The sequence below is a fragment of the Eulemur rufifrons genome, chromosome 24 (assembly GCF_041146395.1).
Source record: "Eulemur rufifrons isolate Redbay chromosome 24, OSU_ERuf_1, whole genome shotgun sequence".
Lineage (NCBI taxonomy): Eukaryota > Metazoa > Chordata > Mammalia > Primates > Lemuridae > Eulemur > Eulemur rufifrons.
In genome coordinates, this window is record NC_091006.1 from 4,803,330 (window position 1) to 4,823,886 (window position 20,557).

General features: G+C 51.2%; 1 protein-coding gene across 1 annotated transcript; it reads right to left on the reverse strand.

Moving 5' to 3' along the window:
• Nucleotides 1–1,893: 1,893 nt before the first annotated feature.
• NPHS1 (NPHS1 adhesion molecule, nephrin) lies at nt 1,894–19,538 on the reverse strand. Its single transcript, XM_069457876.1, has 29 exons — nt 19,481–19,538; nt 19,157–19,372; nt 18,962–19,084; nt 18,677–18,805; nt 18,220–18,301; nt 17,736–17,839; nt 17,419–17,546; nt 17,161–17,332; nt 16,807–16,964; nt 16,404–16,548; nt 16,177–16,301; nt 14,865–15,069; nt 14,526–14,655; nt 14,182–14,354; nt 13,619–13,759; nt 13,398–13,538; nt 12,757–12,878; nt 11,651–11,822; nt 11,395–11,551; nt 11,151–11,302; nt 9,618–9,729; nt 9,352–9,533; nt 7,078–7,137; nt 5,243–5,362; nt 5,081–5,105; nt 4,900–4,975; nt 4,655–4,748; nt 4,442–4,557; nt 1,894–2,025 (listed from the first exon to the last, which is right to left on the reverse strand). The coding sequence occupies exons 1-29, from the start codon at nt 19,536–19,538 to the stop codon at nt 1,894–1,896; spliced, it is 3,750 nt and encodes a 1,249-aa protein (XP_069313977.1).
• Nucleotides 19,539–20,557: the final 1,019 nt, after the last annotated feature.

Genomic DNA, 20,557 nt, shown 5'->3' on the forward strand with positions numbered 1-20,557 from the left:
GGCTTCCCATCGCCCACAGAATAAAGCACAAACCCCATAATATGACCTTCGGGTTTATCCTTGCACATCTCACTAGCCTTAATTCCTACCACTCCCTGCCTTGACCGCTTCTCTTCAGCAGCAATTTTAGGAAAATCCCTTCCCACATTGTGCTCCTGGAGTCCTCTCTGCCTCGATGGCTGCCACAGCTACTTACCCTTTAATATTGGGGTTCGGTGGCCACTTACATGCAAAGGACTCTCCCCGGCCAGTTTTAATCTCTAGCTCAGACCTTTCTCCTGAGTTCCAGAACCCAATATACACACGCTGCTTCAGATAGTAGGCTAGATTGGTTCTTCTTAAAAGGGGCAGTACCGTCCCCTGGTGGGAGTTTTGGAAATTTTCACAAACGTTTTTGGCTGAGACATTGATTGGAGGGCGCTATAGGCATTCGAGGTCTACTTTTAGGAATGAAATCGTCTTTTAATTAAAGGGAAATCATTTGAATCCTAATGTGTTTTTGTATTCAAATGTTGTGGTGTTAAAAATTTATTTTAGTCTGGGCTGATAAAAAATAATATATTGACAAACACTTGAACTAAAGTTATGATAATATGGTTAATCAAAGAGAAGTGGAGGTTTAAAGAAAGATCATACTTAACTACATATGCTCTATTCTTCTTGGAAATAGGCAGATTTCTCACTTATCCTGATATTCAATATAAAAACTAAGGATTCTCTTACTGGGTTGCTTCATTATGGAGTCGGTTTTTTTTTTTTTTTTTTGAGACAGAGTCTCGCTCTGTTGCCCGGGCTAGAGTGAGTGCCGTGGCGTCAGCCGAGCTCACAGCAACCTCAAACTCCTGGGCTTAAGCGATCCTACTGCCTCAGCCTCCCGAGTAGCTGGGACTACAGGCATGCGCCACCATGCCCGGCTAATTTTTTCTATATATATTTTTAGTTGTCCATATAATTTCTTTCTATTTTTAGTAGAGACGGGGTCTCGCTCTTGCTCAGGCTGGTCTCGAACTCCTGACCTCGAGCTATCCACCCGCCTCGGCCTTCCAGAGTGCTAGGATTACAGGCGTGAGCCACCACGCCCAGCCTGGAGTCGGTTTTTAAAATCACCTTTATTGAGGTACAATGTGTGTACAATGAAATGCACCCATCTTAAGTGTACAGTTCAATGAGTTCTGACAAATCTGTGCATCTGCGTAACCACCCCAGTCATGATATAGAATATTTCCATCAAGTTTGCTCCTGCCTTCTTGCAGTCAGTCCCCCTGCCATGGCCCCAGGCAACCACTGATCTCTGTCACCATAGATTAGTTTTGCCTGTTGTAGAGTTTCTATAAATGATAGCATACAGTATGTGTTCTTTTGCATCTAGCTCTTTCAATAGTCCGTTTATTTTATTTACTATAGAGTCTATTTATGTTTACATGTGTGTCATAGTTTACACATTCTGTTTTAGATAACTATAAAAAATCATAAAACAAGAATAGATAAGATATAACAAAGGTTCATAAATTCCACTTACTAGCTGTTTCAGATGTAATTGAACTGAAAATAATGGATTTTTTAATATGTCTTTTCCCACTTCTAAAAAATTTACTTCAAAAAGCATAAAGACCCTCAGAGTAGCTTTTCACTTTTGAGATGTCATTTACAATTCACTCTGTCTCTTTGGAGAGGTTAGTTTCTAAAGCCAACCCCAGGAAGAGCCTTGTGTATACTTTAACACCAGCTTGAATCATCTTCTGTCACTTACCCACATCTATGTCCTCTCTTGAAAAAGTCTAGCCCCTTTGCATCTTATGAAGCTCACTTGACAAGCTCAGCCCAGGCTGGCATGAAAAGGACCATTGGAGTATTATGTCCCGTGGGAGCAGGAAAAGGGTGTTGAGCCAGTTCTCACACCAGATGTCCCCTCAGTTCAAAGGGTAGAGAATCAGGTTCCATAGTTTCCAAGTCTCCTGCCACCTGATCATAGATTCCTCTTGGATCCTCATACTTCTCCTCCAGCCAGTGGAGGTCTCTGGGGCCCTAACAGGCAAAAAGTGGTGTTAGAACCATGGAGAGAAGCCCTGGGGGACATCCTCACAGATCTGGGGCATGCACAGCCCTGCTCAACTTCCCAGAAAAAAGTGTTTCAGATTTTAATTATGGAAAAAACCCAACATATACAAAGAGGAGAGCAATTATAATGAACTCCCATTATGAACCCCGACGTGCCCACTACCTAACTTCAACAACTTAACCCTTGGTCAATTGATTTATCTATGTCTCTATCTTCTTACCCCTCACCACACCAACTGTACTGTTTTGAAGCAAGTCCAAGACATCCCATGATTTCATGTCAGGGAAATCAGTTAAGTGTCTGAAATATAAAAGTCTGTGATATAAGCTATGGCAATTGTGGAATGTGAGTCATGATTCTGTTAGTCTGTGAATTTCCAAAGCATTTCTCCCATCAAAATAGAAGAGAAAAAAGACCATGAAGGGTGGTCCTTACTGGGGATGTGCTTTTTCCTAAAGCTGGGAGAAATTGGTTGTTTTAGCTCAGCAAGCTTTAGAGCAGATTGGCCCATGATCCAGATATGGCCTGCCACCTGCTTTTGTACTGCCCGAGAGCTAAGAATGGTTTTACATTTTTAAATTGCTGGTGAAAAATCAAAAGGATAATATTTATGACAAAGGAAAACTATATGAAATTCAAATTTCAGTGTCCAAAAATAAGGTTTTATTAGAACATAGCCACACTTGTTCATCTACGTGTCATCTGTGGCTGTTTTTACCCTACAATGGCGGCGTTGAGCCGTTCCTCTTTTCTTTTTTTTAATTTTCAATTTTTAATCATTATGTATACACAATAGTTGCACAGTTTTGAGGAAGACTGTATGTCCCACAAAGCCCAAAATATTTACTGTCTGGCCCTTCGCAGAAAAAGTCAGCAGACGCCATCTGTGTTTAGAGGGCGCGTCTGGGCCAGCACCATGGACAGCGTGTTGTGCACGTTCTTTCCATGCGAGCGGCGAGCTTCCATCTGAGAACAGAGTCCCATATGGGATCTTGTCACAGAGGGAAATCCTTGGCCCAGAAGTGCCAGAGCACTGGCCAAGACCACACAGAAAGTCAGGGGTTCTGCCCATCTCCCTTATTGTGCGACAGGGTGGGGCTGGGGGGCTGGTGGTCAATGTGCCTATCTGTTGTTTTGCCTGCCCAGCCACCATCTCCACTTCCCTCTGGGCTCTCTGTCCCTCTCCCACTCTCTGTCCAGTGAATTGAGTGGGGCTGGCCCCTTCTCCCTGATTCTGTGGTGGGCCCTGATCCAGGCCTGTCCAGTTAGCATATTCTATCCCCTGCCTCTGTGATCAGTTCAGCAGTGACCAATGACCCAAGCTAGACCAATAAGTGTCAGCACTGGGCATTTGAAGCTATTGAAAAACAGCTAGTCTCTTTCTCTGGAGATTTCTTTTTTTTTTTTTTTTTGAGACAGAGTCTCGCTCTGTTGCCCAGGCTAGAGTGCCGTGGCGTCAGCCTAGCTCACAGCAACCTCAAACTCCTGGGCTCAAGCAATCCTTCTGCCTCAGCCTCCCAAGTAGCTGGGACTACAGGCATGTGCCACCATGCCCGGCTAATTTTTTTCTATATATATTTTTAGCTGTCCAGATCATTTCTTTCTATTTTTAGTAGAGACGGGGGTCTCGCTCTTGCTCAGGCTGGTCTCAAACTCCTGACCTGGAGCGATCCTCCCGCTCCGGCTTCCCAGAGTGCTAGGATTACAGAGATTTCTAATCTAATAAGATACAAACCTGGACTTGCTAGGGATATTTTTAGGAAGGAAAGTCTGAGTCTGCCTGTGCCTGAAGACAATTCTGTCCCTTGACTTTTCAATAGAGTGGGCCAAAAAATTCTTTCTCTTCCTGCTTAACCAGCATAGGAGAGATGATTAATTACCCAAGGAAATGCACACCTTCCTTCTTCCACAGTAACAGAACTGCAATGAGGCTAAGCCAGACTACACTTCACAGCCTCCTTTGCAGTTAGGTGTGGCCATGTGACCATGTCCTCATCAGCAGAAGGAGAGAATAGTGTGTACCATTTCTGGGCCTGGGCCATAAGGTAGGGTTGTGCCTCCACCACACTCTCTTTGTCCCTTTCCCACTGGCTGAAACTCCAGTGAACTGGGTGAACTGGCCCACCCACGCAGACTCAGATGGGGTGCTGGGAGATGGCAGAGGAACACAGTGTGGAAAGAACTTGGGTTTCAGAATAACCATGTCCAACTGGGCCACTCACCTGTGACCATGAGAAAGAAACAAACTATCTTGTGTAGGCCACTAAATTGTGGCCAGGCCTCTTTGTCACAGCAGCTAGCTTACCCTAACTAACACAAGCAGTAGGAGGTGGGCTTCCAGCACTACCCAGGAAAGACTTCCGATGACACAAATCTCCTCACCATCTGCACTTCATCGTAGAGGGGTCCCCAGACCCCAGGCGGGGCAGACATTCTTTCCACCTCATCATACAGGTGCCCAGGAAAGGCCATACCCTCATCTTCAAACCCTGTGGAACCTGGAGTCAGAGCGGAAGGAAAGGATAATCAAGGCACCCTGCTCGGATGTCGGGGGTCTTTCTGGGTAGGGGGCGTCCCGATGTGGTCACGGCTCACCCTGGGAATAAGACGCCTCCTCCGGCATCGGGGGCAGCTGGGGGATGAAGCTCCTCACCGAGTGGTAATGTGGCTCTGCTTCTGTGGTGCTAACCTGTCACACACAGACACACAAAACAGATGCAGTCCTTTCCGTCCTCTGACACCACAGTTCCTGGACAGGGTGATGATTAGCTTGAAGCTAACATGGCATTTTAGTCACTGTCAGCGCCCTGTCAGGGGGCTGTCCCAACCACCCTACTCACGGTGGAGCTTCCAGTGTCCTGGTCCCCAGTCCACTGGCTCTCCGCATACTCATTCCTGACGCGGTCCTCCTCCGACCTTCCAAGAGGGAGATTGGAGAGCAGTTGGGCATCAACCCTCTGCCACCTGTCACCCCGAACCTCCTCCCTCTGAGTCTTCTTTACAGAAAATATCCCCACTTACCCTGCCTCTGTCTTCTCTGAGATGCCTGAGGGAATAGGAAAAAGGGGTCAGACCCCCATTCAAGCCTGCCTGGCCCTGAGAAGGCCTTCAACATACAGAAACCCCAGGGGTCCCCGTCACCCTTGCGTCTCCATCCTCGCAGGCAGGGGTGTCTCTCCTCACCCTTGGCAAGACGCTTCAGTCTCTGCTGCCAGAGGAATCCCCCAACACAGGAGGCATTGGAAAGCAGCAGAAGACCCCCGACAGCAAACAGCACAGGCAGCAGGGGCAGCCCCAAGGGTCCTGGGGACAGAAGATACCCCTTAGTGAGCCCAAAACAACTGGCTCTAGGCCCAGGGTGGGCCTCTCTGACCAAGCAGAGTTCCTCTTCCGAGGTCAGAGAAGCAGATGGGCAGGGGTCCTCCTTCCCACCCCTTCTTTCCACCCAAGGACAGGTGGTCCTTTCTCAGATCAAGCCATTAGCAGCAGGTCCTACCTTTGCCTGAACCCTATCTGTAGATTTAGGAGGGAGCTTCAGCTCCTTAGCTGGGCATTTAAGAACTTCTGTGATCTAGCCTCTTCCCATATCTCCATCCTTTGTCCACCAACCTTAGAGCCTGGTATTGGACCATCCAGCCACACAAACTAACCACTGGCTGTTTCCAGAATCACTGAAGTAAATTCACACCTCTGAACTTTGGAACAGTCAAGTGTCTGTCTTTAAATGTCTTTTCTTCTCAAGCAAACTTCTTCTTACCCTTCAAATTCTATCTCAAATGACTTCTTTCCACTCATTCCATCCCAGCCAGTATCAGGCTGACTCCTCTGCCCTATCCCTGAGGACAAGGCTGAGCCCCTCTGAGTAAACATCTCTCAGCATCCATTTCCCCATCTTCTGCTAACACTTGTTTTTCTTTCGGAGAAACAGCCACTCCCCAGCTCTCAGCCTACAGGGCTCAGGCCAGGCTCCACGGTGGGCACATGGCCCAGCCTGGACGGGAAGGGCTCCCCTACCCTTTCCACAGTCATGGGAAAGAGACATGTATTTGACCTAAGGCAGCTTTTTGCCAGAACATTTAGGACAATTCTGCTGGCCGCCAAGAAGTGGAACCAAAGCTGGAGGCAGGGGAGGGCTTCTTCACCCTCTTCATGGAAGAACCTGAACAGGAAGCCACCAAAGACACAGGTAAAGTTGAGAAAGGGTGAGATGCTGATTGCTGGTGGAATTTCTGAGCACCTGAATCCAGCCACACTTAGACTTTTCAATTTCACAAGCCAAGCAATTCATTCAGTGCCAACAACAGCTGGACTTCTGTCACTGGCAACCTTCTTCTCAGGCTCCGATGGGGACTGTCTGCCAAGAGGTTATAATCCCCCCCGTTGCACCCACACTCTTAAGCACTCCCCTTCCACGCTGACTCTGCGTGGAGCCGTATCACTGGCTCTGGCCAAGGAGACACCAGCAACTGTGACAGAATCAGAATCTTGCAAAATGCTAGTAAATGGGAACTTGCCCTCTCTTGCTGCTCTTGGGACCCCTGAGAAAAAGCCAAGCAGAGACACATGGCCCGGTTATCTCCTTGGTCCCAACCAAGAGCCAGATGACTGCCAGACACGTGAGGAGGCACCATCCTAGACCACACTGCTGGCTGGCTGCAGAGATGGTTCGAGTCTGCCCAGCCCAGAACCGTTCAGCCAGACTCGTAGAATCGAGAAATAAGTCTGTTGCCGTAAGCACTCGTGTTTGGGGTGGTTTGTTACATGGCAAAAGCAAATGGATACAGGCTCCTTACAGGACACAGAGCTAGCTAATTCTTTCAGAATTAAACTAAATCAGAAAGAGAGAAAATCTATCACTCCAGGCAGGAAGAAGGGCTAAGGAAGGACATGGTGGGAGTTTGCAGGGATGGAGCCAAGGCTTAAGGAGCTGTGACTACCAAGCAGCAGATGTGGGGTCGGAGACCAGGAAGTTCCATCTCAGGCGAGGGTGGGGAGGATTCAGGGGACGGAGGACTTGCCTGCAGGAGGCTGCTCTGTGGGCAACTGGTCATCAGATTCTCCGGAAGTCTGGTCCAGGCCTAGGGGTGGATACAGAGATTGTAAATAGACATCAAGAATCCGAGCTATAAGCCTTGAACGTTTCTCAGCCTCAAATATTTCTCAGCCTCTTTTTGAGATTTTCAGACATATGAGAACTATTATATGGCTTCTTAATATTTCAAAGAGAGCTAGAAATTGCTGTTCATAATGACAATACTATTAATAGCAATTCTAATGTTAGTAACAATAACAATTAATTATTGATGAGTGCTTTATGATGTGCAAGATCCTTTTCACCTGGATTATCAATTTGTTGAGTTAACCAAAAAAGACTCTGGGCTCTCTGTCTCTTAATAGAGGTATAAGTTCTAGAGCAAAGGAGGTGAGTGCAGCACTTTATGTTTTAGTGCTCAAAGAGAAGACTAGCATGGGGTGGGGGTGGGGGGCAGGGCAGGGCAGATTGTAGGGGCGGGAAAAGGTCCTTACTTCCATGGAGAAAAAGGCTGCTCTGTCAGCAAGGGGAAGACAGAAAGAGGGAGTTTTGTGGGACAAAATAAACAGAGAGTGAACAAGGGCCATTTCTTTAAATGAATATTTAGATAGTACTTACTTTGTACTGGGCTCTGTTCTGAGCACTTTCAATATATTAACTTATTCAGTCCTCACAACCCTGTGAGGTGGACCTTTCAGAAATTAAACACGAAGATCTGTGACGTATCTTGTTTTTGGAAACTGAACTAACCCAAGGTCACACAACCAGGAAGTGGCAGAGGGGAAACTTGAACCCAGACCTGTCTGAGCCAAGCTCTGTGGGCTTAACCACTACACAACGGTGCCTGCCAGCATCACAGTGTCTTCATCAGTCATATTCAAGGAATTTGTCCATTTCATCAAAGTTGCTGAATTTATTGACATAAAGTTACCCCTACTATTCCCTAGTTGAGCTCTGAATGTCTGTGGGATCAGCTGTAATGGCCCTTTTTCGTTTCTGACATTGGTAAGTTGTGTTTTCTCTCTTTTGTATCGAACAGCTTTATAAATATTATTGATTCTTTTCCCCAAAGAATCAGCTTTCAGTTTCATTGATTTTCTCTATTGTTTTCCTGGTTTCTGGTTCATTAATTTCTTTTCTTACCTTCATTATTTCCTTCCTTTTGTTTACTTTAGGTTTAATTTGTTCTTTTTTTCCTTTCTTAAGATGAAAATTTAGAATATGCATTTGAAACACATTTTTCTCTTTTAAACAAATCTAATATAAGCACTTAATGCTATAAATTTCGTTCTAAAGCACTGCTTTAGCTGCAACCCTAAATTTTTATGTTTCATTTCCTTTAAATTTCTTTCTTTCTTTTTTCTTTTTTTTTTTTTTTTTTTTGAGACAGGGTCTTACTCTGTCCCTGAGGCTAGAGTGCAGTAGTGACATCATAGCTCATTGCAACATCAAATTACTGGGCTCCAGTGATCCTCCTCCCTCAGCCTCCCAAGTAGCTGGGACTGCAGGTGCCTGCCACCATGCCCAGCTAATTTTCCTTTTTTTTTTTTTTTTTTTGAGACAGAGTCTCACTCTGTTGCCCAGGCTAGAGTGAGTGCCGTGGCGTCAGCCTAGCTTACAGCAACCTCAAACTCCTGAGCTCAAGCAATCCTCCTGTCTCAGCCTCCCGAGTAGCTGGGACTACAGGCATGCACCACCATGCCCGGCTAATTTTTTCTATATATATTTTTAGCTGTCCATATAATTTCTTTCTATTTTTTTAGTAGAGATGGGGTCTCGGTCTTGCTCAGGCTGGTCTCGAACTCCTGAGCTCTAACGATCCGCCCACCTCGGCCTCCCAGAAAATTTTCCTTTTTATTGTAGAGACAGTGTCTTATTCTTGCTCAGGCTGGTCTTGAACTCCTGACCTAAAGCAATCCTCCCACCTTGCCTCCCAAAGTGCTGGAATTACAGGCATGAGCCACTGAGTCCGGCCTCATTTTCACTGAATTCAAACTACTTTCTAATTTCCTTTGGTTACTAATCATATTCAGACATTATAGATCAAAGGCAAAAGGCTGGTCTCTGGTTTTCATCTGTCTGAGTTTCAATCTCATTTTTACCTCTTCCTAGCTGTGTGCCCCTGGACAATTTGCTTAACTGCTCTGGGCCTCAATTTCTTCATCTGTAAAAGGGGAATAATAACAGTATCCACTACACTATACCACCCTATAAGTCCTCTGAGGAACACTCCAACCTGCCCAAGACTGTCCCTTCCCACCTGGGGTAGTGACAGGGAGCTGGGTCCCCTTGTCAGCTAGTCCACTGTCCCCCAGGGCATTGCTGGCCAGCAGCCAGACTCTGTATCTTGTAGAAGGCTGCAGCCCAGTCAGTGTGAAGGTGGTGGCCTGGGGTGGTAGCACATCCACGTAGTGGAACCCTGGAGTCCCCAGGGCCTCATACCTGCATGACAGGGAGGATAGTCAGTTCAGGAAAGTGCCCCAGTCCCATCAGCTGCCACCCCTTCCTGCCTTGGCAGGGACCCACCTGATGCGGAACCTCTGTGGCAAGCCCCCGTCAAAGCCAGGCTTCCACTCCAGCCCCACCGAGTCTGGAGTCATGCTCACAACCTTTAATCCTGATGGAGGGTCAGGGCGGCCTATGAGGAAAAGGATGGAGGAAGTAGAGGATTCAGAAGAATTCTAGATGGTTCCTTCCAGCTTTTACCTAAGAGTGATTTTAAATATGCAGTTAATTCTCATTATTCATGGTAGTCCTGTTCTATAAAGTCACTGTAAACATTGAATTAGCAAAGACCAAACCCTTGCTTCTAGGGGAGATACAGGGCTAGGTTTCTTCGAACCTCTCATCACAGCATTTTCATCAGCCAATCAATGCGTGATCTTGTTTTATGTGTATTTCTGTTTAAAGACACCTATTTAATATATATCATTGAACTCATGGCTAACAACACTACAACTCATGCCTGAACAAAGCTTATCCAACACAAGAATTTTCTCTGTAGGGTACAACACAGCTTAGGAACGCTGAACAGCATTTCAGCACTGTGCTGGGAGCCAAGTTAAACAGCAAAATCTCTAACAAAAAGCACAAAAGATGCAAAAAATCACAGTACTAACTAAACTACAGAAAGGACACATTTACAGTATAAGAGCAGAAACAAGAAGGCAGAGTGTCGCCTTGTTCAGTCTAAGCTAAGAATATGCACATCAGGTGACTCAAATTATTTGCCTCTCTGTACATGTCTTCAAATGACCACAAAAGCACCATGAGTATTGATATTGGCATTACAAATAAATAAGCAAGTATTACTAAGTGAATTTTCAAATAATGAGGATTGACTGCAAATAATGAGGATACAGGCACACACACAGACATATACATTCCTTATAGTGGATTTTTTTGTGCCAATCTTACATCCGTTTCCCTCATTTCTTCTGGTTTCAACACCCTGAATTTCCTTTGCAGAACCACCCTCCCACATTCTCAGGCCACATGCTTCTGATGGAAGTGACTCCATTCCTAGTAGGAGGGACATGTGACCAGGTCTGGCCAATGAGAGCATTGCCTTCCCCTGGCTACATGATTGGTTCAGAGATGAGCTGGAAGCCAAGTAGAGCCAATGAAATATAACTCCAGTATTTTCATACCACTGTCAGGAAAAGAAAGAATTCTATGTCCTCTGCAAATTTTAACAGACCCTTCTGAGGAGCCTTAGAATAAAGCCAACACATAGAAAAGCAGACCTAGGAGATGGAGAGTTCTTAACGACAGCTGAACCTGGATCCAGCAATCCCTGAAAATCTACTTTTCAGTTACTTGAGCCATTAAGTACCCGCTCCCCATCGTGTGTGTGCGTGTGTGTGTGTGGTGCGCCTTTGTTGTGGGTTTCCTTGAAAATCCAGTCCCCATTAGGATTTTCAGGGCAGGCAAAAACTCCATCCTCACATAAACAGGTCTCAAGTTTCAGGAACACTGGCAGTCTGGGGCCAACCAGGGACTTGGGAATTGACCCAGGGAGCAGGCCCCTAATACCCTCACAGACCCCTCCCACCATACTGATGCTGACGAGTTGAATGTTGGTGTGGTCTGAGCCGAGGGGGTTGGTGGCTGTGCACGTGAAGAGGGCGTAATCTTGGGCTGCAGACACGTTGGCGATGGTCAGGAGACTGCTGTGGACTCCACCCTGGTGGTATGTGTGCTCCGTGTACCTGAGAGAAGGTGGGGTGGGACTCAGGGAGGCGAACTGGGGCTGAGGTGCAGAGTTGGGGCCGGAGTGCTCCCTGGCTCTGCCCGGGCTCACCTGGGATCCTGGAGATCCAGAGGGACCCCATTTTTGGTCCAAGTGAAGACAATGTTGGGGACACCTCGGGCACGGCAATGGAGGGTGGCAGAACTGGTGCTGTCTCCTGCTGCAGCCACTTTAGTTAGTGGAGTGGGATGCTCCACCTGGGGGGCAACTAGGAGGGGTTGGGGGGTCGATATGAGGTATGTAAGAGGACGTGAGAGCTGTGGGCATAGTGGCAGGCCTTGAAGTAAGATGCTTGGGTGTTACCCACATCTGACAACAAGACGGACCAGCCCTCGGGCTGGAGGTGCCACCCCATTGTCCACGATGCACTGGTAAGCTCCAGCCTGGGCCAGTTCAGCATGGTGGATCCGCAGACGCCCTGTGGCTCCCTTTGACATCTTCTCCATGCTGTCCAGGCTCTGGTCCTCCTCCTCTTCCCCCTGGAGGCCCAAGACTCAGGAGTTGGCCCCCTAGTCTAACCCCAGATCCATCACTCCCAAAACTGTGTCCCTTCAGTAGCCTCATTCTCCCAGCCACAATCACCCTCCACAGAGCTATCACAGAAAAAATTTCTCATGTCATCCATCTATCCATTTGTCCAATCCATCCCTTCATCCACCAGTCCAAGCAACCACTTACCCATCCATTTATCCAATCACTCATGTTTGGAGCCATCAATCCATCCATTGATGCATCCATTCATTTAACCATTCACCTATATGTACATTCATCCATTTATCCTTCCATCCATTCATTCATTCACCTACTCATTCAATCAACCATTTGTCTTCCTTCTATGCACCCGTCTACCCACCCTTGTAACTCTCCATCCATTCAGCCCATGTATTCACTCATGCATGTACGCACTCATAAATACATGCATCTGTTCAGCTACCTAGTTTATCCATCTCTCCATTGATATATCCAGCCACCCATCCATCCATCAATTTATCCACCATCCTTCCACAGACATCTTTCCACTGATAGTGTGTCCATCCATCCATCTACTCTCTAATCTTTCTATCCACTCATTTCTCTCATTCAATCATCTAGCCACCCACCCACCTATCCATTTATCCATTCTTTCACTCATCCATCTGCTCTTCCATCCACTCCTTCATCCATCTACCTGTTCATCCACCCACCTACCTATCGACTCATCTATCCTTCCACCCACCCACTCCCCTGGCTATCCAGCCACTCATCCACCCATTCATTGCCATTCAACAAACGGTTATTAGTTCTTGGGGCATGCCATGACAAGTATATAGCTATACAGGGTCAGATACATATTGTCCCCACTCACAAGGAGCTCACAATAAAGAAATTACACCCCACAACTCCACCTCCATTCACCACAGGCTGGGTCCTCACCAGCCTCTCCCAGCTGAACATCTCTGGGAGGATGGGATTGGCATCAACAGTGCAGACTATGTCCACAGAGTCCCCAACGTTCACCTCAGTGGGGTCCTGGATGGCACGGATGGTGGGAGCATCTGGTGGGAGGCAGAGGCTTGGGGAAGGCATTTGGGCCCAGACAAGGCATGGTGGGAGAGGGCCCCAGATGTGGGAGTGTCTTAGAGGTGTCCAGGAAAGTTATGAGTGTGAATACACCCTGCCCTCTACACAGAGCACTTGGAAGACAGTTCTCAGGGTTAATGTGGTTGTCCCCACCATCTACTATGCTTCTGTGATAATTAGGTTGGGCAAGCCTCCAGATTTGTATGGGGGTGGAGCTTCCACAGCCGGCTCAGCTTCCGGACTGGAGCAGCTCCCACCTAGGCGGACCCCTCTCTAGGCGGATTCCACACTGGGTCTCTCTAGTGGGAGCGATTCCACAGTGAGCGTGGTTACATCATGGTTGCAGCCTCCAGAATGGGTGGCTATCCCTGGGTGGGTGGAGCTCCCACACTAAGGAGACTCCACAGGGGGCAAGGTCCCTTGGGTGGACGTGGTGTCCCTGTGGGCGGGGCTCCCAGAGCTCCCGGGTTCCTAGAATGCGGAGGGGAGCTCACAGTGCACGTCCAGATGCACTAGCGCCTCGGCGGTGCCCTCGGAGTTCTGGCAGTGCAGCTGGTAGAGGCCGTCATCTGCCCGGGTCACGTTCCACAGCTGCAGAGCTCCGCCAGACAGGATGCGATGCCGGGGGCCGCCAGCTGGGGAAGGCCAGGGTAAGGGACCTGGTGGGCCCCCTCATCCCAGGGACCTGCGCCCCTCCCATACCCCCTTCCCGCACCGGGACTGAGGCGATAGCCGCGGAAGGTCCAGTTGAAGGCTTCGGGGGCGGGATTAGCCGACACCGACACCGGCAGCAGTGCCTCGCCCTGCTCCACCGCGGTCACCACCAGCACCTGCTCCCCCAGAAACTCTGGAGGGTCTTCAGGGGGGCCGCCGCAGGGAGTCAGGATTGTTGTTAAGGTCGGGGTCCGGGACAGATTTGAGATCAGGCATAGGTTCCAGTGTTAAAGTTAGGGTCACGACTGGGTTTGGGTTTATGGACAAGGTAACAGCTAAGTTCAGAGCTGAGCTCAGGGGCAAGGTTCAGGATGAAGTTAGGATCCAGTGTAGGAAAAGTGTAGACGCCAGGGTCAGGTTTAAGGATGAAGAGAGGGGACAGGATAGAGGACAAAAGCAAGATAGGGGTTGGGCAGGATAGGAGTTGGTGCAGGGCCAGGGGTCAGGATAGAACTCAGGAAAGTTTAAAGTTTCAGGATGGGTGTCAAGGACAGTGTCAAAATGACAACCGAGTAGTTTAGGGTCAGGAGAGGGTCAAGGGGGGTTCCAGGCCCAGGCACATACACAGCACGTTGAGGCGGTAGAAGGAGCTCACGGTCTCGCGGAGCTCGGCGCTGTGGGCGCTGCAGGTCACACGGTGGCCGTGGTCACGGGATGACACTCGTAAAAGGACGCTCTTGGTCGCGGCGGAGCCTTTGAACGGGGCGCTTCTGGGCGGTGCGGTGATGCCCTCCAGCCTGTGTACCCGGCAGAGGGTTCAGGAGTCAGGCCAGGGCTGGCGCAGGGGTGGGACAAGAGCCAGGGGCAGGAGAGCTCCTGGGCAGGACAGTAAGTCTGGCAGGGGTGGGACAGAGGTGCAGGGGAGTGTGGCCAGAACCAGAGAGGGACGGGCCTCCCCACACCCTCACCTCTCTCCTTCCTTGTCCCAGGACAAGTTGACCGGAGGGTTGCTGCTGATGCTGACGCAAGTCAAGTTTAAAGCGTCCCCAGGGCGCAGCGCCGACGCGTTGGCCAGGATCGTCAAGTTAGTCGGGGGAACTTAGAGGGTGGGGTGGAGGAGCGAGGCTCAGGATGGGGGTGGCCTGGTCTGCTTCCCCCCGCCTGGACCCGGGGCCTCGCCGTGGTGCTGGCTTTGCCGCACCCCTGCCCCCGCCCGGCTCTGGCTCCCGGCCCCCCCCGCCCCCACTCCCCCCCGCGCCCGCCAAGCCCTGCCACCTGCCCTGGCCACGCGCGCCCTGCGCTCTCACACTGCACCACGAGACTCGTAGAGGCGCTGAGCTGGCCCGCCTTGCACGTGAACTTGGCCCGGTTGTCCGAGGGACCTGTGACCAGCACCAGCTCTCGGGAGAAGGTGTTCCCGGACTTCTCCAGACTTCCCAGCTGCACGCGCCGTGGCTCCTGGGGCAGCCGAGACTCCTGGGGCAGCCGCGGCTCCGTCACGGTGCGCGAATCCTGGGGGCCGGGAATGACTGCGGACCGCGGGTAGCCCTGCCCTTCCCACCCGGCCCGGAGACGCCAGCCCAGACAGGGCCTTTCTGTGAAAAGGAAAAGGTACCCCCACTGGCGGGCACCCGGCTAGGGTGGACAGGTCAGGAGTGGAATTGAGGATCCCCCGTCACCCGCGTCCCGAAGTCTCTCCCACCTGACCCGCCACCTGCAGAACCTCAGCCCCACTTCCCCAAATCCATTCCTGCTGTATTTACCAAACGCCATGTGCCAGGAAACTCCCTTGAAATTCCCAAGCCTTTCCCAGAATGCCTTCATTTTTTTCCTATCCTCAGTTCTTTTCCTTAAAATGACCATTTTCCCCAAAGATTTCCTTTGACTTTTTCCTTAATTCCAGTGTCTTTCCATAGATTTCGGAATCCTTCCTGACATTCCCTTATGATCCTAGTCTTTTTCTGGATTCCTTTGTATTGTACAAATTCTCGGTGATTCCCCAGTAATCCATCCAATTAAAATGGAATCCCACTGTCATTCCTGTAATTCCTAGTCTCTCCTCAGAATTTCCCCTGGCTCCCTTAACTTCCCAGGATTTTTGCAGAATTCTGTCAGAATTCCTTTTCATTTTAATGGGATTTCATTTCCTACCTCCAAATCCCAACAATTCAATTGAATATTAATGAATTCTCAATGTTCTGTGGAATTACTAGTCTTTCTCCAAAATTTCTAGCCTTTGCTCAGAATATTATTGTCTTTTTTCCTGGAATTTCTAGTCTTTTCCTAAAATTCCCAACATATCCCCTGAATTCTGAGATTTTCACCAGAATTTCCTCTAATTTTAATGGAATTAATTACCTTACTCTAGAATTCCCAACCCTGATTCCAAATTCCAATTTTTATCGTAGAACTCTCAGTTTCCTCAGAATTCCCATAGTATTCCTAGGATTCTGTTTAATTCTCATGGCATTTGTGCCTTTTCTGGTCTTCTGCCAAAACTCAGAATCTCCAGTATTTTTAAAGAAATTCAGTTTTTTGCCAAGATTTCCCACGATTCTGAAGGAGAGAGAAGGGGCCGCATCATTTCTGGCCACCCCACAGCCCTTTCTTGGCACCAACCTTGTACCAGGTGAGGGAGGGGTCTGGGTTGCCTCCAATGGCCAAACACATCAGCCTCACCCGGGTCCCAGCCCGGTGTCTCTGCCCCTCTGGGGGTCCCTCAATCCATAGCTTCTGGGCAGGATCTGGGGGGAGAGGCAGGAAGATTGACTTTTTTCTCTGGGCTAGGTCCTGAGAGTAGTGTCTCTGAGGTCTGGGGTCATTCCTGGGCCAGGGTAGGGGCTCACATTTCACGTTCAGAGTGAGTGACTTCTTGAAGGTCTCCTTGGTGAAGGCCTCACTGAAGGCCTCACAAGTGAGGGTCAGACCGTTGTCCTCCCGCCGCACTAGGAACGTCAGATTGGACATGGTGATGTGGCCGCCATGCAGGCCCTGACAAGGAGAGAGCTTCGGACTTGGGGACTACAGCACCCTCCTTCATGCTGCCAGGGACTGGGTCCACCCCAGACCCCAGCAGAGACTCGTGCAGCATCCCCATCCACTCCTCTGTCGGTCCCAGGAGTTGGGGGTGCCAGTCCATGCTCCCCAAAGACCAAGGCCTCCAGGCTGCAGACCCCTCTCCTCCCAGCTCCACGAGCTGCGCCCTCAGCCCCCTCGTCCCTCAGCCCCAGCAGCCTGGCCCCGCCTCACGTCCGTGACTGTCTCCTCCGTAGTCAGCAGCTGCCGCCAGCCCAGCCACCATCGCAGCAGGACCCGTGGGCGACTGGACTTGGTGACACAGGAGAGCGTCACATTCTTGTTCTCAGACTGGGATGTAGATCCCAGGATAGTAATGGCACTGGGGGGAACTGCAGGGACAAATGGACAGAGGACAGACACTAGGCCTGGCTGGATTCCTCACAAACCAGCCCAGAAAGACTGACAGAGGACAGGGGACAGGGATGGATGATGAGGTCTTTGTGTCATATAGGCATAATTTGGGGGCACAAACAGATGGTTCTTGGGGCATGGACTGACAGATGGGCAGCTGGCACCAGGACTCACAGATGACCTGCAGCATGACGCTACGTTCCTGGGTCACCTTCGACACGCTGTTGTGGGCCTCACAGCTGAGCCGTGCCCCGTGGTCTTCTGGCCTCACGATCATCACCAGCACACTGCGGGCCACTGCCTGGGTGTGCTCTGTGCCCCACGCTGTGGACACAGGCTGGCCATTCTGGAGACAGACTCAGGCTTGGGCCAGCTCAGGGCCAGCTCCTGCCCCCGCCCTCCCCCGCCCCCCGTGCTTTCCTCTGCCCTCACCTTCAGCCACTGCAGCGTGGCCAAGGGATTCCCGCCTCGGGCCACGCAGGGCAGCTCCAAGCTCTGTCCTGCCCGCACATGCCCCTCCTCCAGGCCTGGCCACTCGATGACAGGGGGTCCTGGGGGGACTGGGGAGCAGCGGTCACTCAGTGGGCCTGGGGAGCCCATCCTGTCTTTCCAGACTCCATAACCTGCCTCTGAACTCCCACGTTTCTCGTTCCAGTGCCTGAATCTTCCGTAATCCCTGTGACATCCCAGGCCCCCTAATTCCTGCTCCCCATCCTCAGTGCCCATAACTGGCTCTGTTCTCCACTTACACAGAACATTCATGGTGACTGAGACCTTGATGGGGGTGTCCAAAGCTGGGCTGGATCCCTCACAGACCAGCAGATGCCCATTATCCGAGCTCTGTGGTGTCACCCTGGGATGGGAAGTTGGGATTCTAGAGTCAGAGTCATCATCTGAAATTTGGGGAGTCAGGGTGAAAATCTGGGGATCCCGGGTCCCCACACGTGGTCTAAGTCCCCATGCCGATTTCCTCTGGGCCCCAGAGTTTGATGGGAGAGATTTGGGGGATCAGTAGTGAAATTGGGGTCCCCAGAGGTCCAAACCTGGCCAAAATCTTTGTGCTTGGTACCCTGGAACTGGGGTCCCATGAAGAAGTTATGAGGGTCACGGTGAAGAATTGGGTCTTAAATAGTCATACCTGACCCAAGTTTCCATGCTTGAATCCCTGTGATATGAGGCTCTCATGGGGAAATTTGGGGGTCAGGGTGGGGAGGTGCACCCCAACTTCCAAACCTGGCTGTGGCCTCTGTGGTGAAGAGTTTCTCCTGGGACCCCTCGTTCACGTTGGCAGAGATGTCAGATACCGTTTGTCCGCCTTGGGGCAACAAGAGGGTTGGAGGTGTGCCGAGTTCCCCCCAGGGTAGATTCTGGGGAGCATGGCCTGGAAGTCCTCAGGGTAGGCGTGACGCCCCCTCCCTCCTGGGCACCAGCTCCATCTCCCGCACGTTGAGGACTCCCTGAACACTGGAGTCCTCAGGGCTGGTCATCTCCTCACCTCTTTTATGGGTCGCCTCATGCACCCGTCACCCCAACTTCTCATTTCTGCGCCGCTGCTGCAGCCCATATCTCTATCTGAGCCTCAGCCTCGTCCTTGAGTCCCAGGCCAGCAGCCCTGCTGTCTCCCGGTGGCCTCCCCAGGAATGTGCCCTCCCAGGTCCCACGCCGGCCTCACCAATTCACCCGCACTCACTCTGGAGGAAGGTGATGTCGGGTGCTGGCTTTGCATCTCCAGACACACAGGTGACTTCGTACTCTTGCCCAGCTACCCAGGTGACTGTGCTCCCTGCCTCAGGGGTCAGCTGAAGCACCTTGGGCGGGACTGAAGAGAAAGGAGGTGAGGATTTGGGCTTTGAGTCTCCTTGCTCATGAAATGAGTCCTGTACCCAGAGTCTGAGGGAGGAGCCGTTGGGGACTTGGACTCCTGGGTCCTGGTGCAGGAGAAGACTTGTGGGCGCTGGGAGTCTCTCACCCATACCCAGGATGGACAGGATCACTCTGGGAGACACGAGTTCAGGGCCCATCTCCGAGCGGCCAACCTGGCACTCATACTCCGCGTCATCACTGAGGTCACACGCTTCGATGTGCAGGTGGAATTCACCTGCAGGTGGGGCCTGAGGTCAGGGCCACAGCCTCTGCTGGTGGCTCAGGGTCTCAGGCTCTGATCACTTACCTCTAGTAGGGTCCCCTTCCAAGTGGTACCTCGGGAAGCCCGGGATCCTAGGGTCGGGGCCCAGGAGTAGCCCATCTTTGGCCCATTGCACCACACTGCCAGGGGCGCTGACCCCGCACTGCAGCTCCACTGAGGCCCCCTCCACGACCGTCAGGTTTTTGGACAGGGCCCAGAAGCCTCGAGGGGCTGAGGCAGGAATTGGCAATGGGGCCAGGCCTGGGGACACACGGGAGTCACCAGAAAAGGGCAGGGGGTCTGTCTAGGGAGCACAGGTAGGAAATGAGGCCCACTTGGCACCGAGTACAAGGCCAGGGTCCCACTCACCTGTGGTCAGCATTCCCAAGAGCAGCAGAGGAGCCCTGGTGGGGGGCCTCAGGGCCATCCCAGGTCCTCTGGAGGTGGCTCCAACAGTGCCCACTGCCTGCCACTCACGTCTGCCTCTGGCTCTCTGGTCCCTCTCTGCGGGTGTCTGCTTCCTGTTTCTCTTTCTGTCTCTCTTGTCTTATCTTTTTCACTCTTGTTCTGTTTTCCTCTCCCAATCTCACCCAAGTCTCCGTCTCTGTCTCTTTCTCTTTCTATCTTTCTCTCCCTGTCTACAGGGTGTTTCTCTCCGAGTCCCCCATCCCACCCCACACCACCCTGTTCTCTCTCTCTCTCTTATCTTTTTCCTGCCACTCCTGCCCGCGCTCCCCTGCTCCCAGCACTCACAGCCCCCAGGGAGCACCAGCTGCTCAGAGTCCTGCAGGCCCTATGAGCCCATGAGGCTGATGTGGTCAGTGGCAGAGTTGGTCCCTGTTCTCTAACCCAGCCTGAGCCCGTCCTCACACTGTTGCCTCCCCCAGGTGCCCTCCCCTGTCCCCAGCTCCGGCCCCTGGCCAGCAGGCTCCTCCCGGCCCAGCTGGGGCCCAAAATCCCCCGTCAGCACATGCCAAGAACATTCCTCAGTGCCGGGTGCCTCCCAGCCCCATGACCCCAAGGGCCTGGCTTAGGCTGGGAATACGAAAGAGGTCAGACTTGGGAAGTCTCCCAGCTCATTGTGGGGAGCAGAGAGCTGGGCCCTCCAGCTCTTCCCTGCCCTCCTACATGATGTGGGCATGTCCCTTCCTGCCCCGAGTAGACACCAGCACCTCAGTGACATCAGGGATCTCTGCTGGGGAGCTGCAAGAGTGCATGTGAACTGTGATCTGCAATAAGCATGTGGAGAGCGTGTGAGTGTGTAAAGTGTCTTAGGTGGGCATGTGTGGGGCGTGGGCAGAGCGGGTGGGAGGGGAAGCCAGGGTCGCGGTCCTCCAGCCCTTGGCGTGGGGGTAGCAGTGAGCCCCGCGTGGGTGCCCTTTGGCAAGGGCTGCATGAGCTTCCTTCTGTCCATATTTCTTACCATCTCCCCCGTCTCTTTCTTCC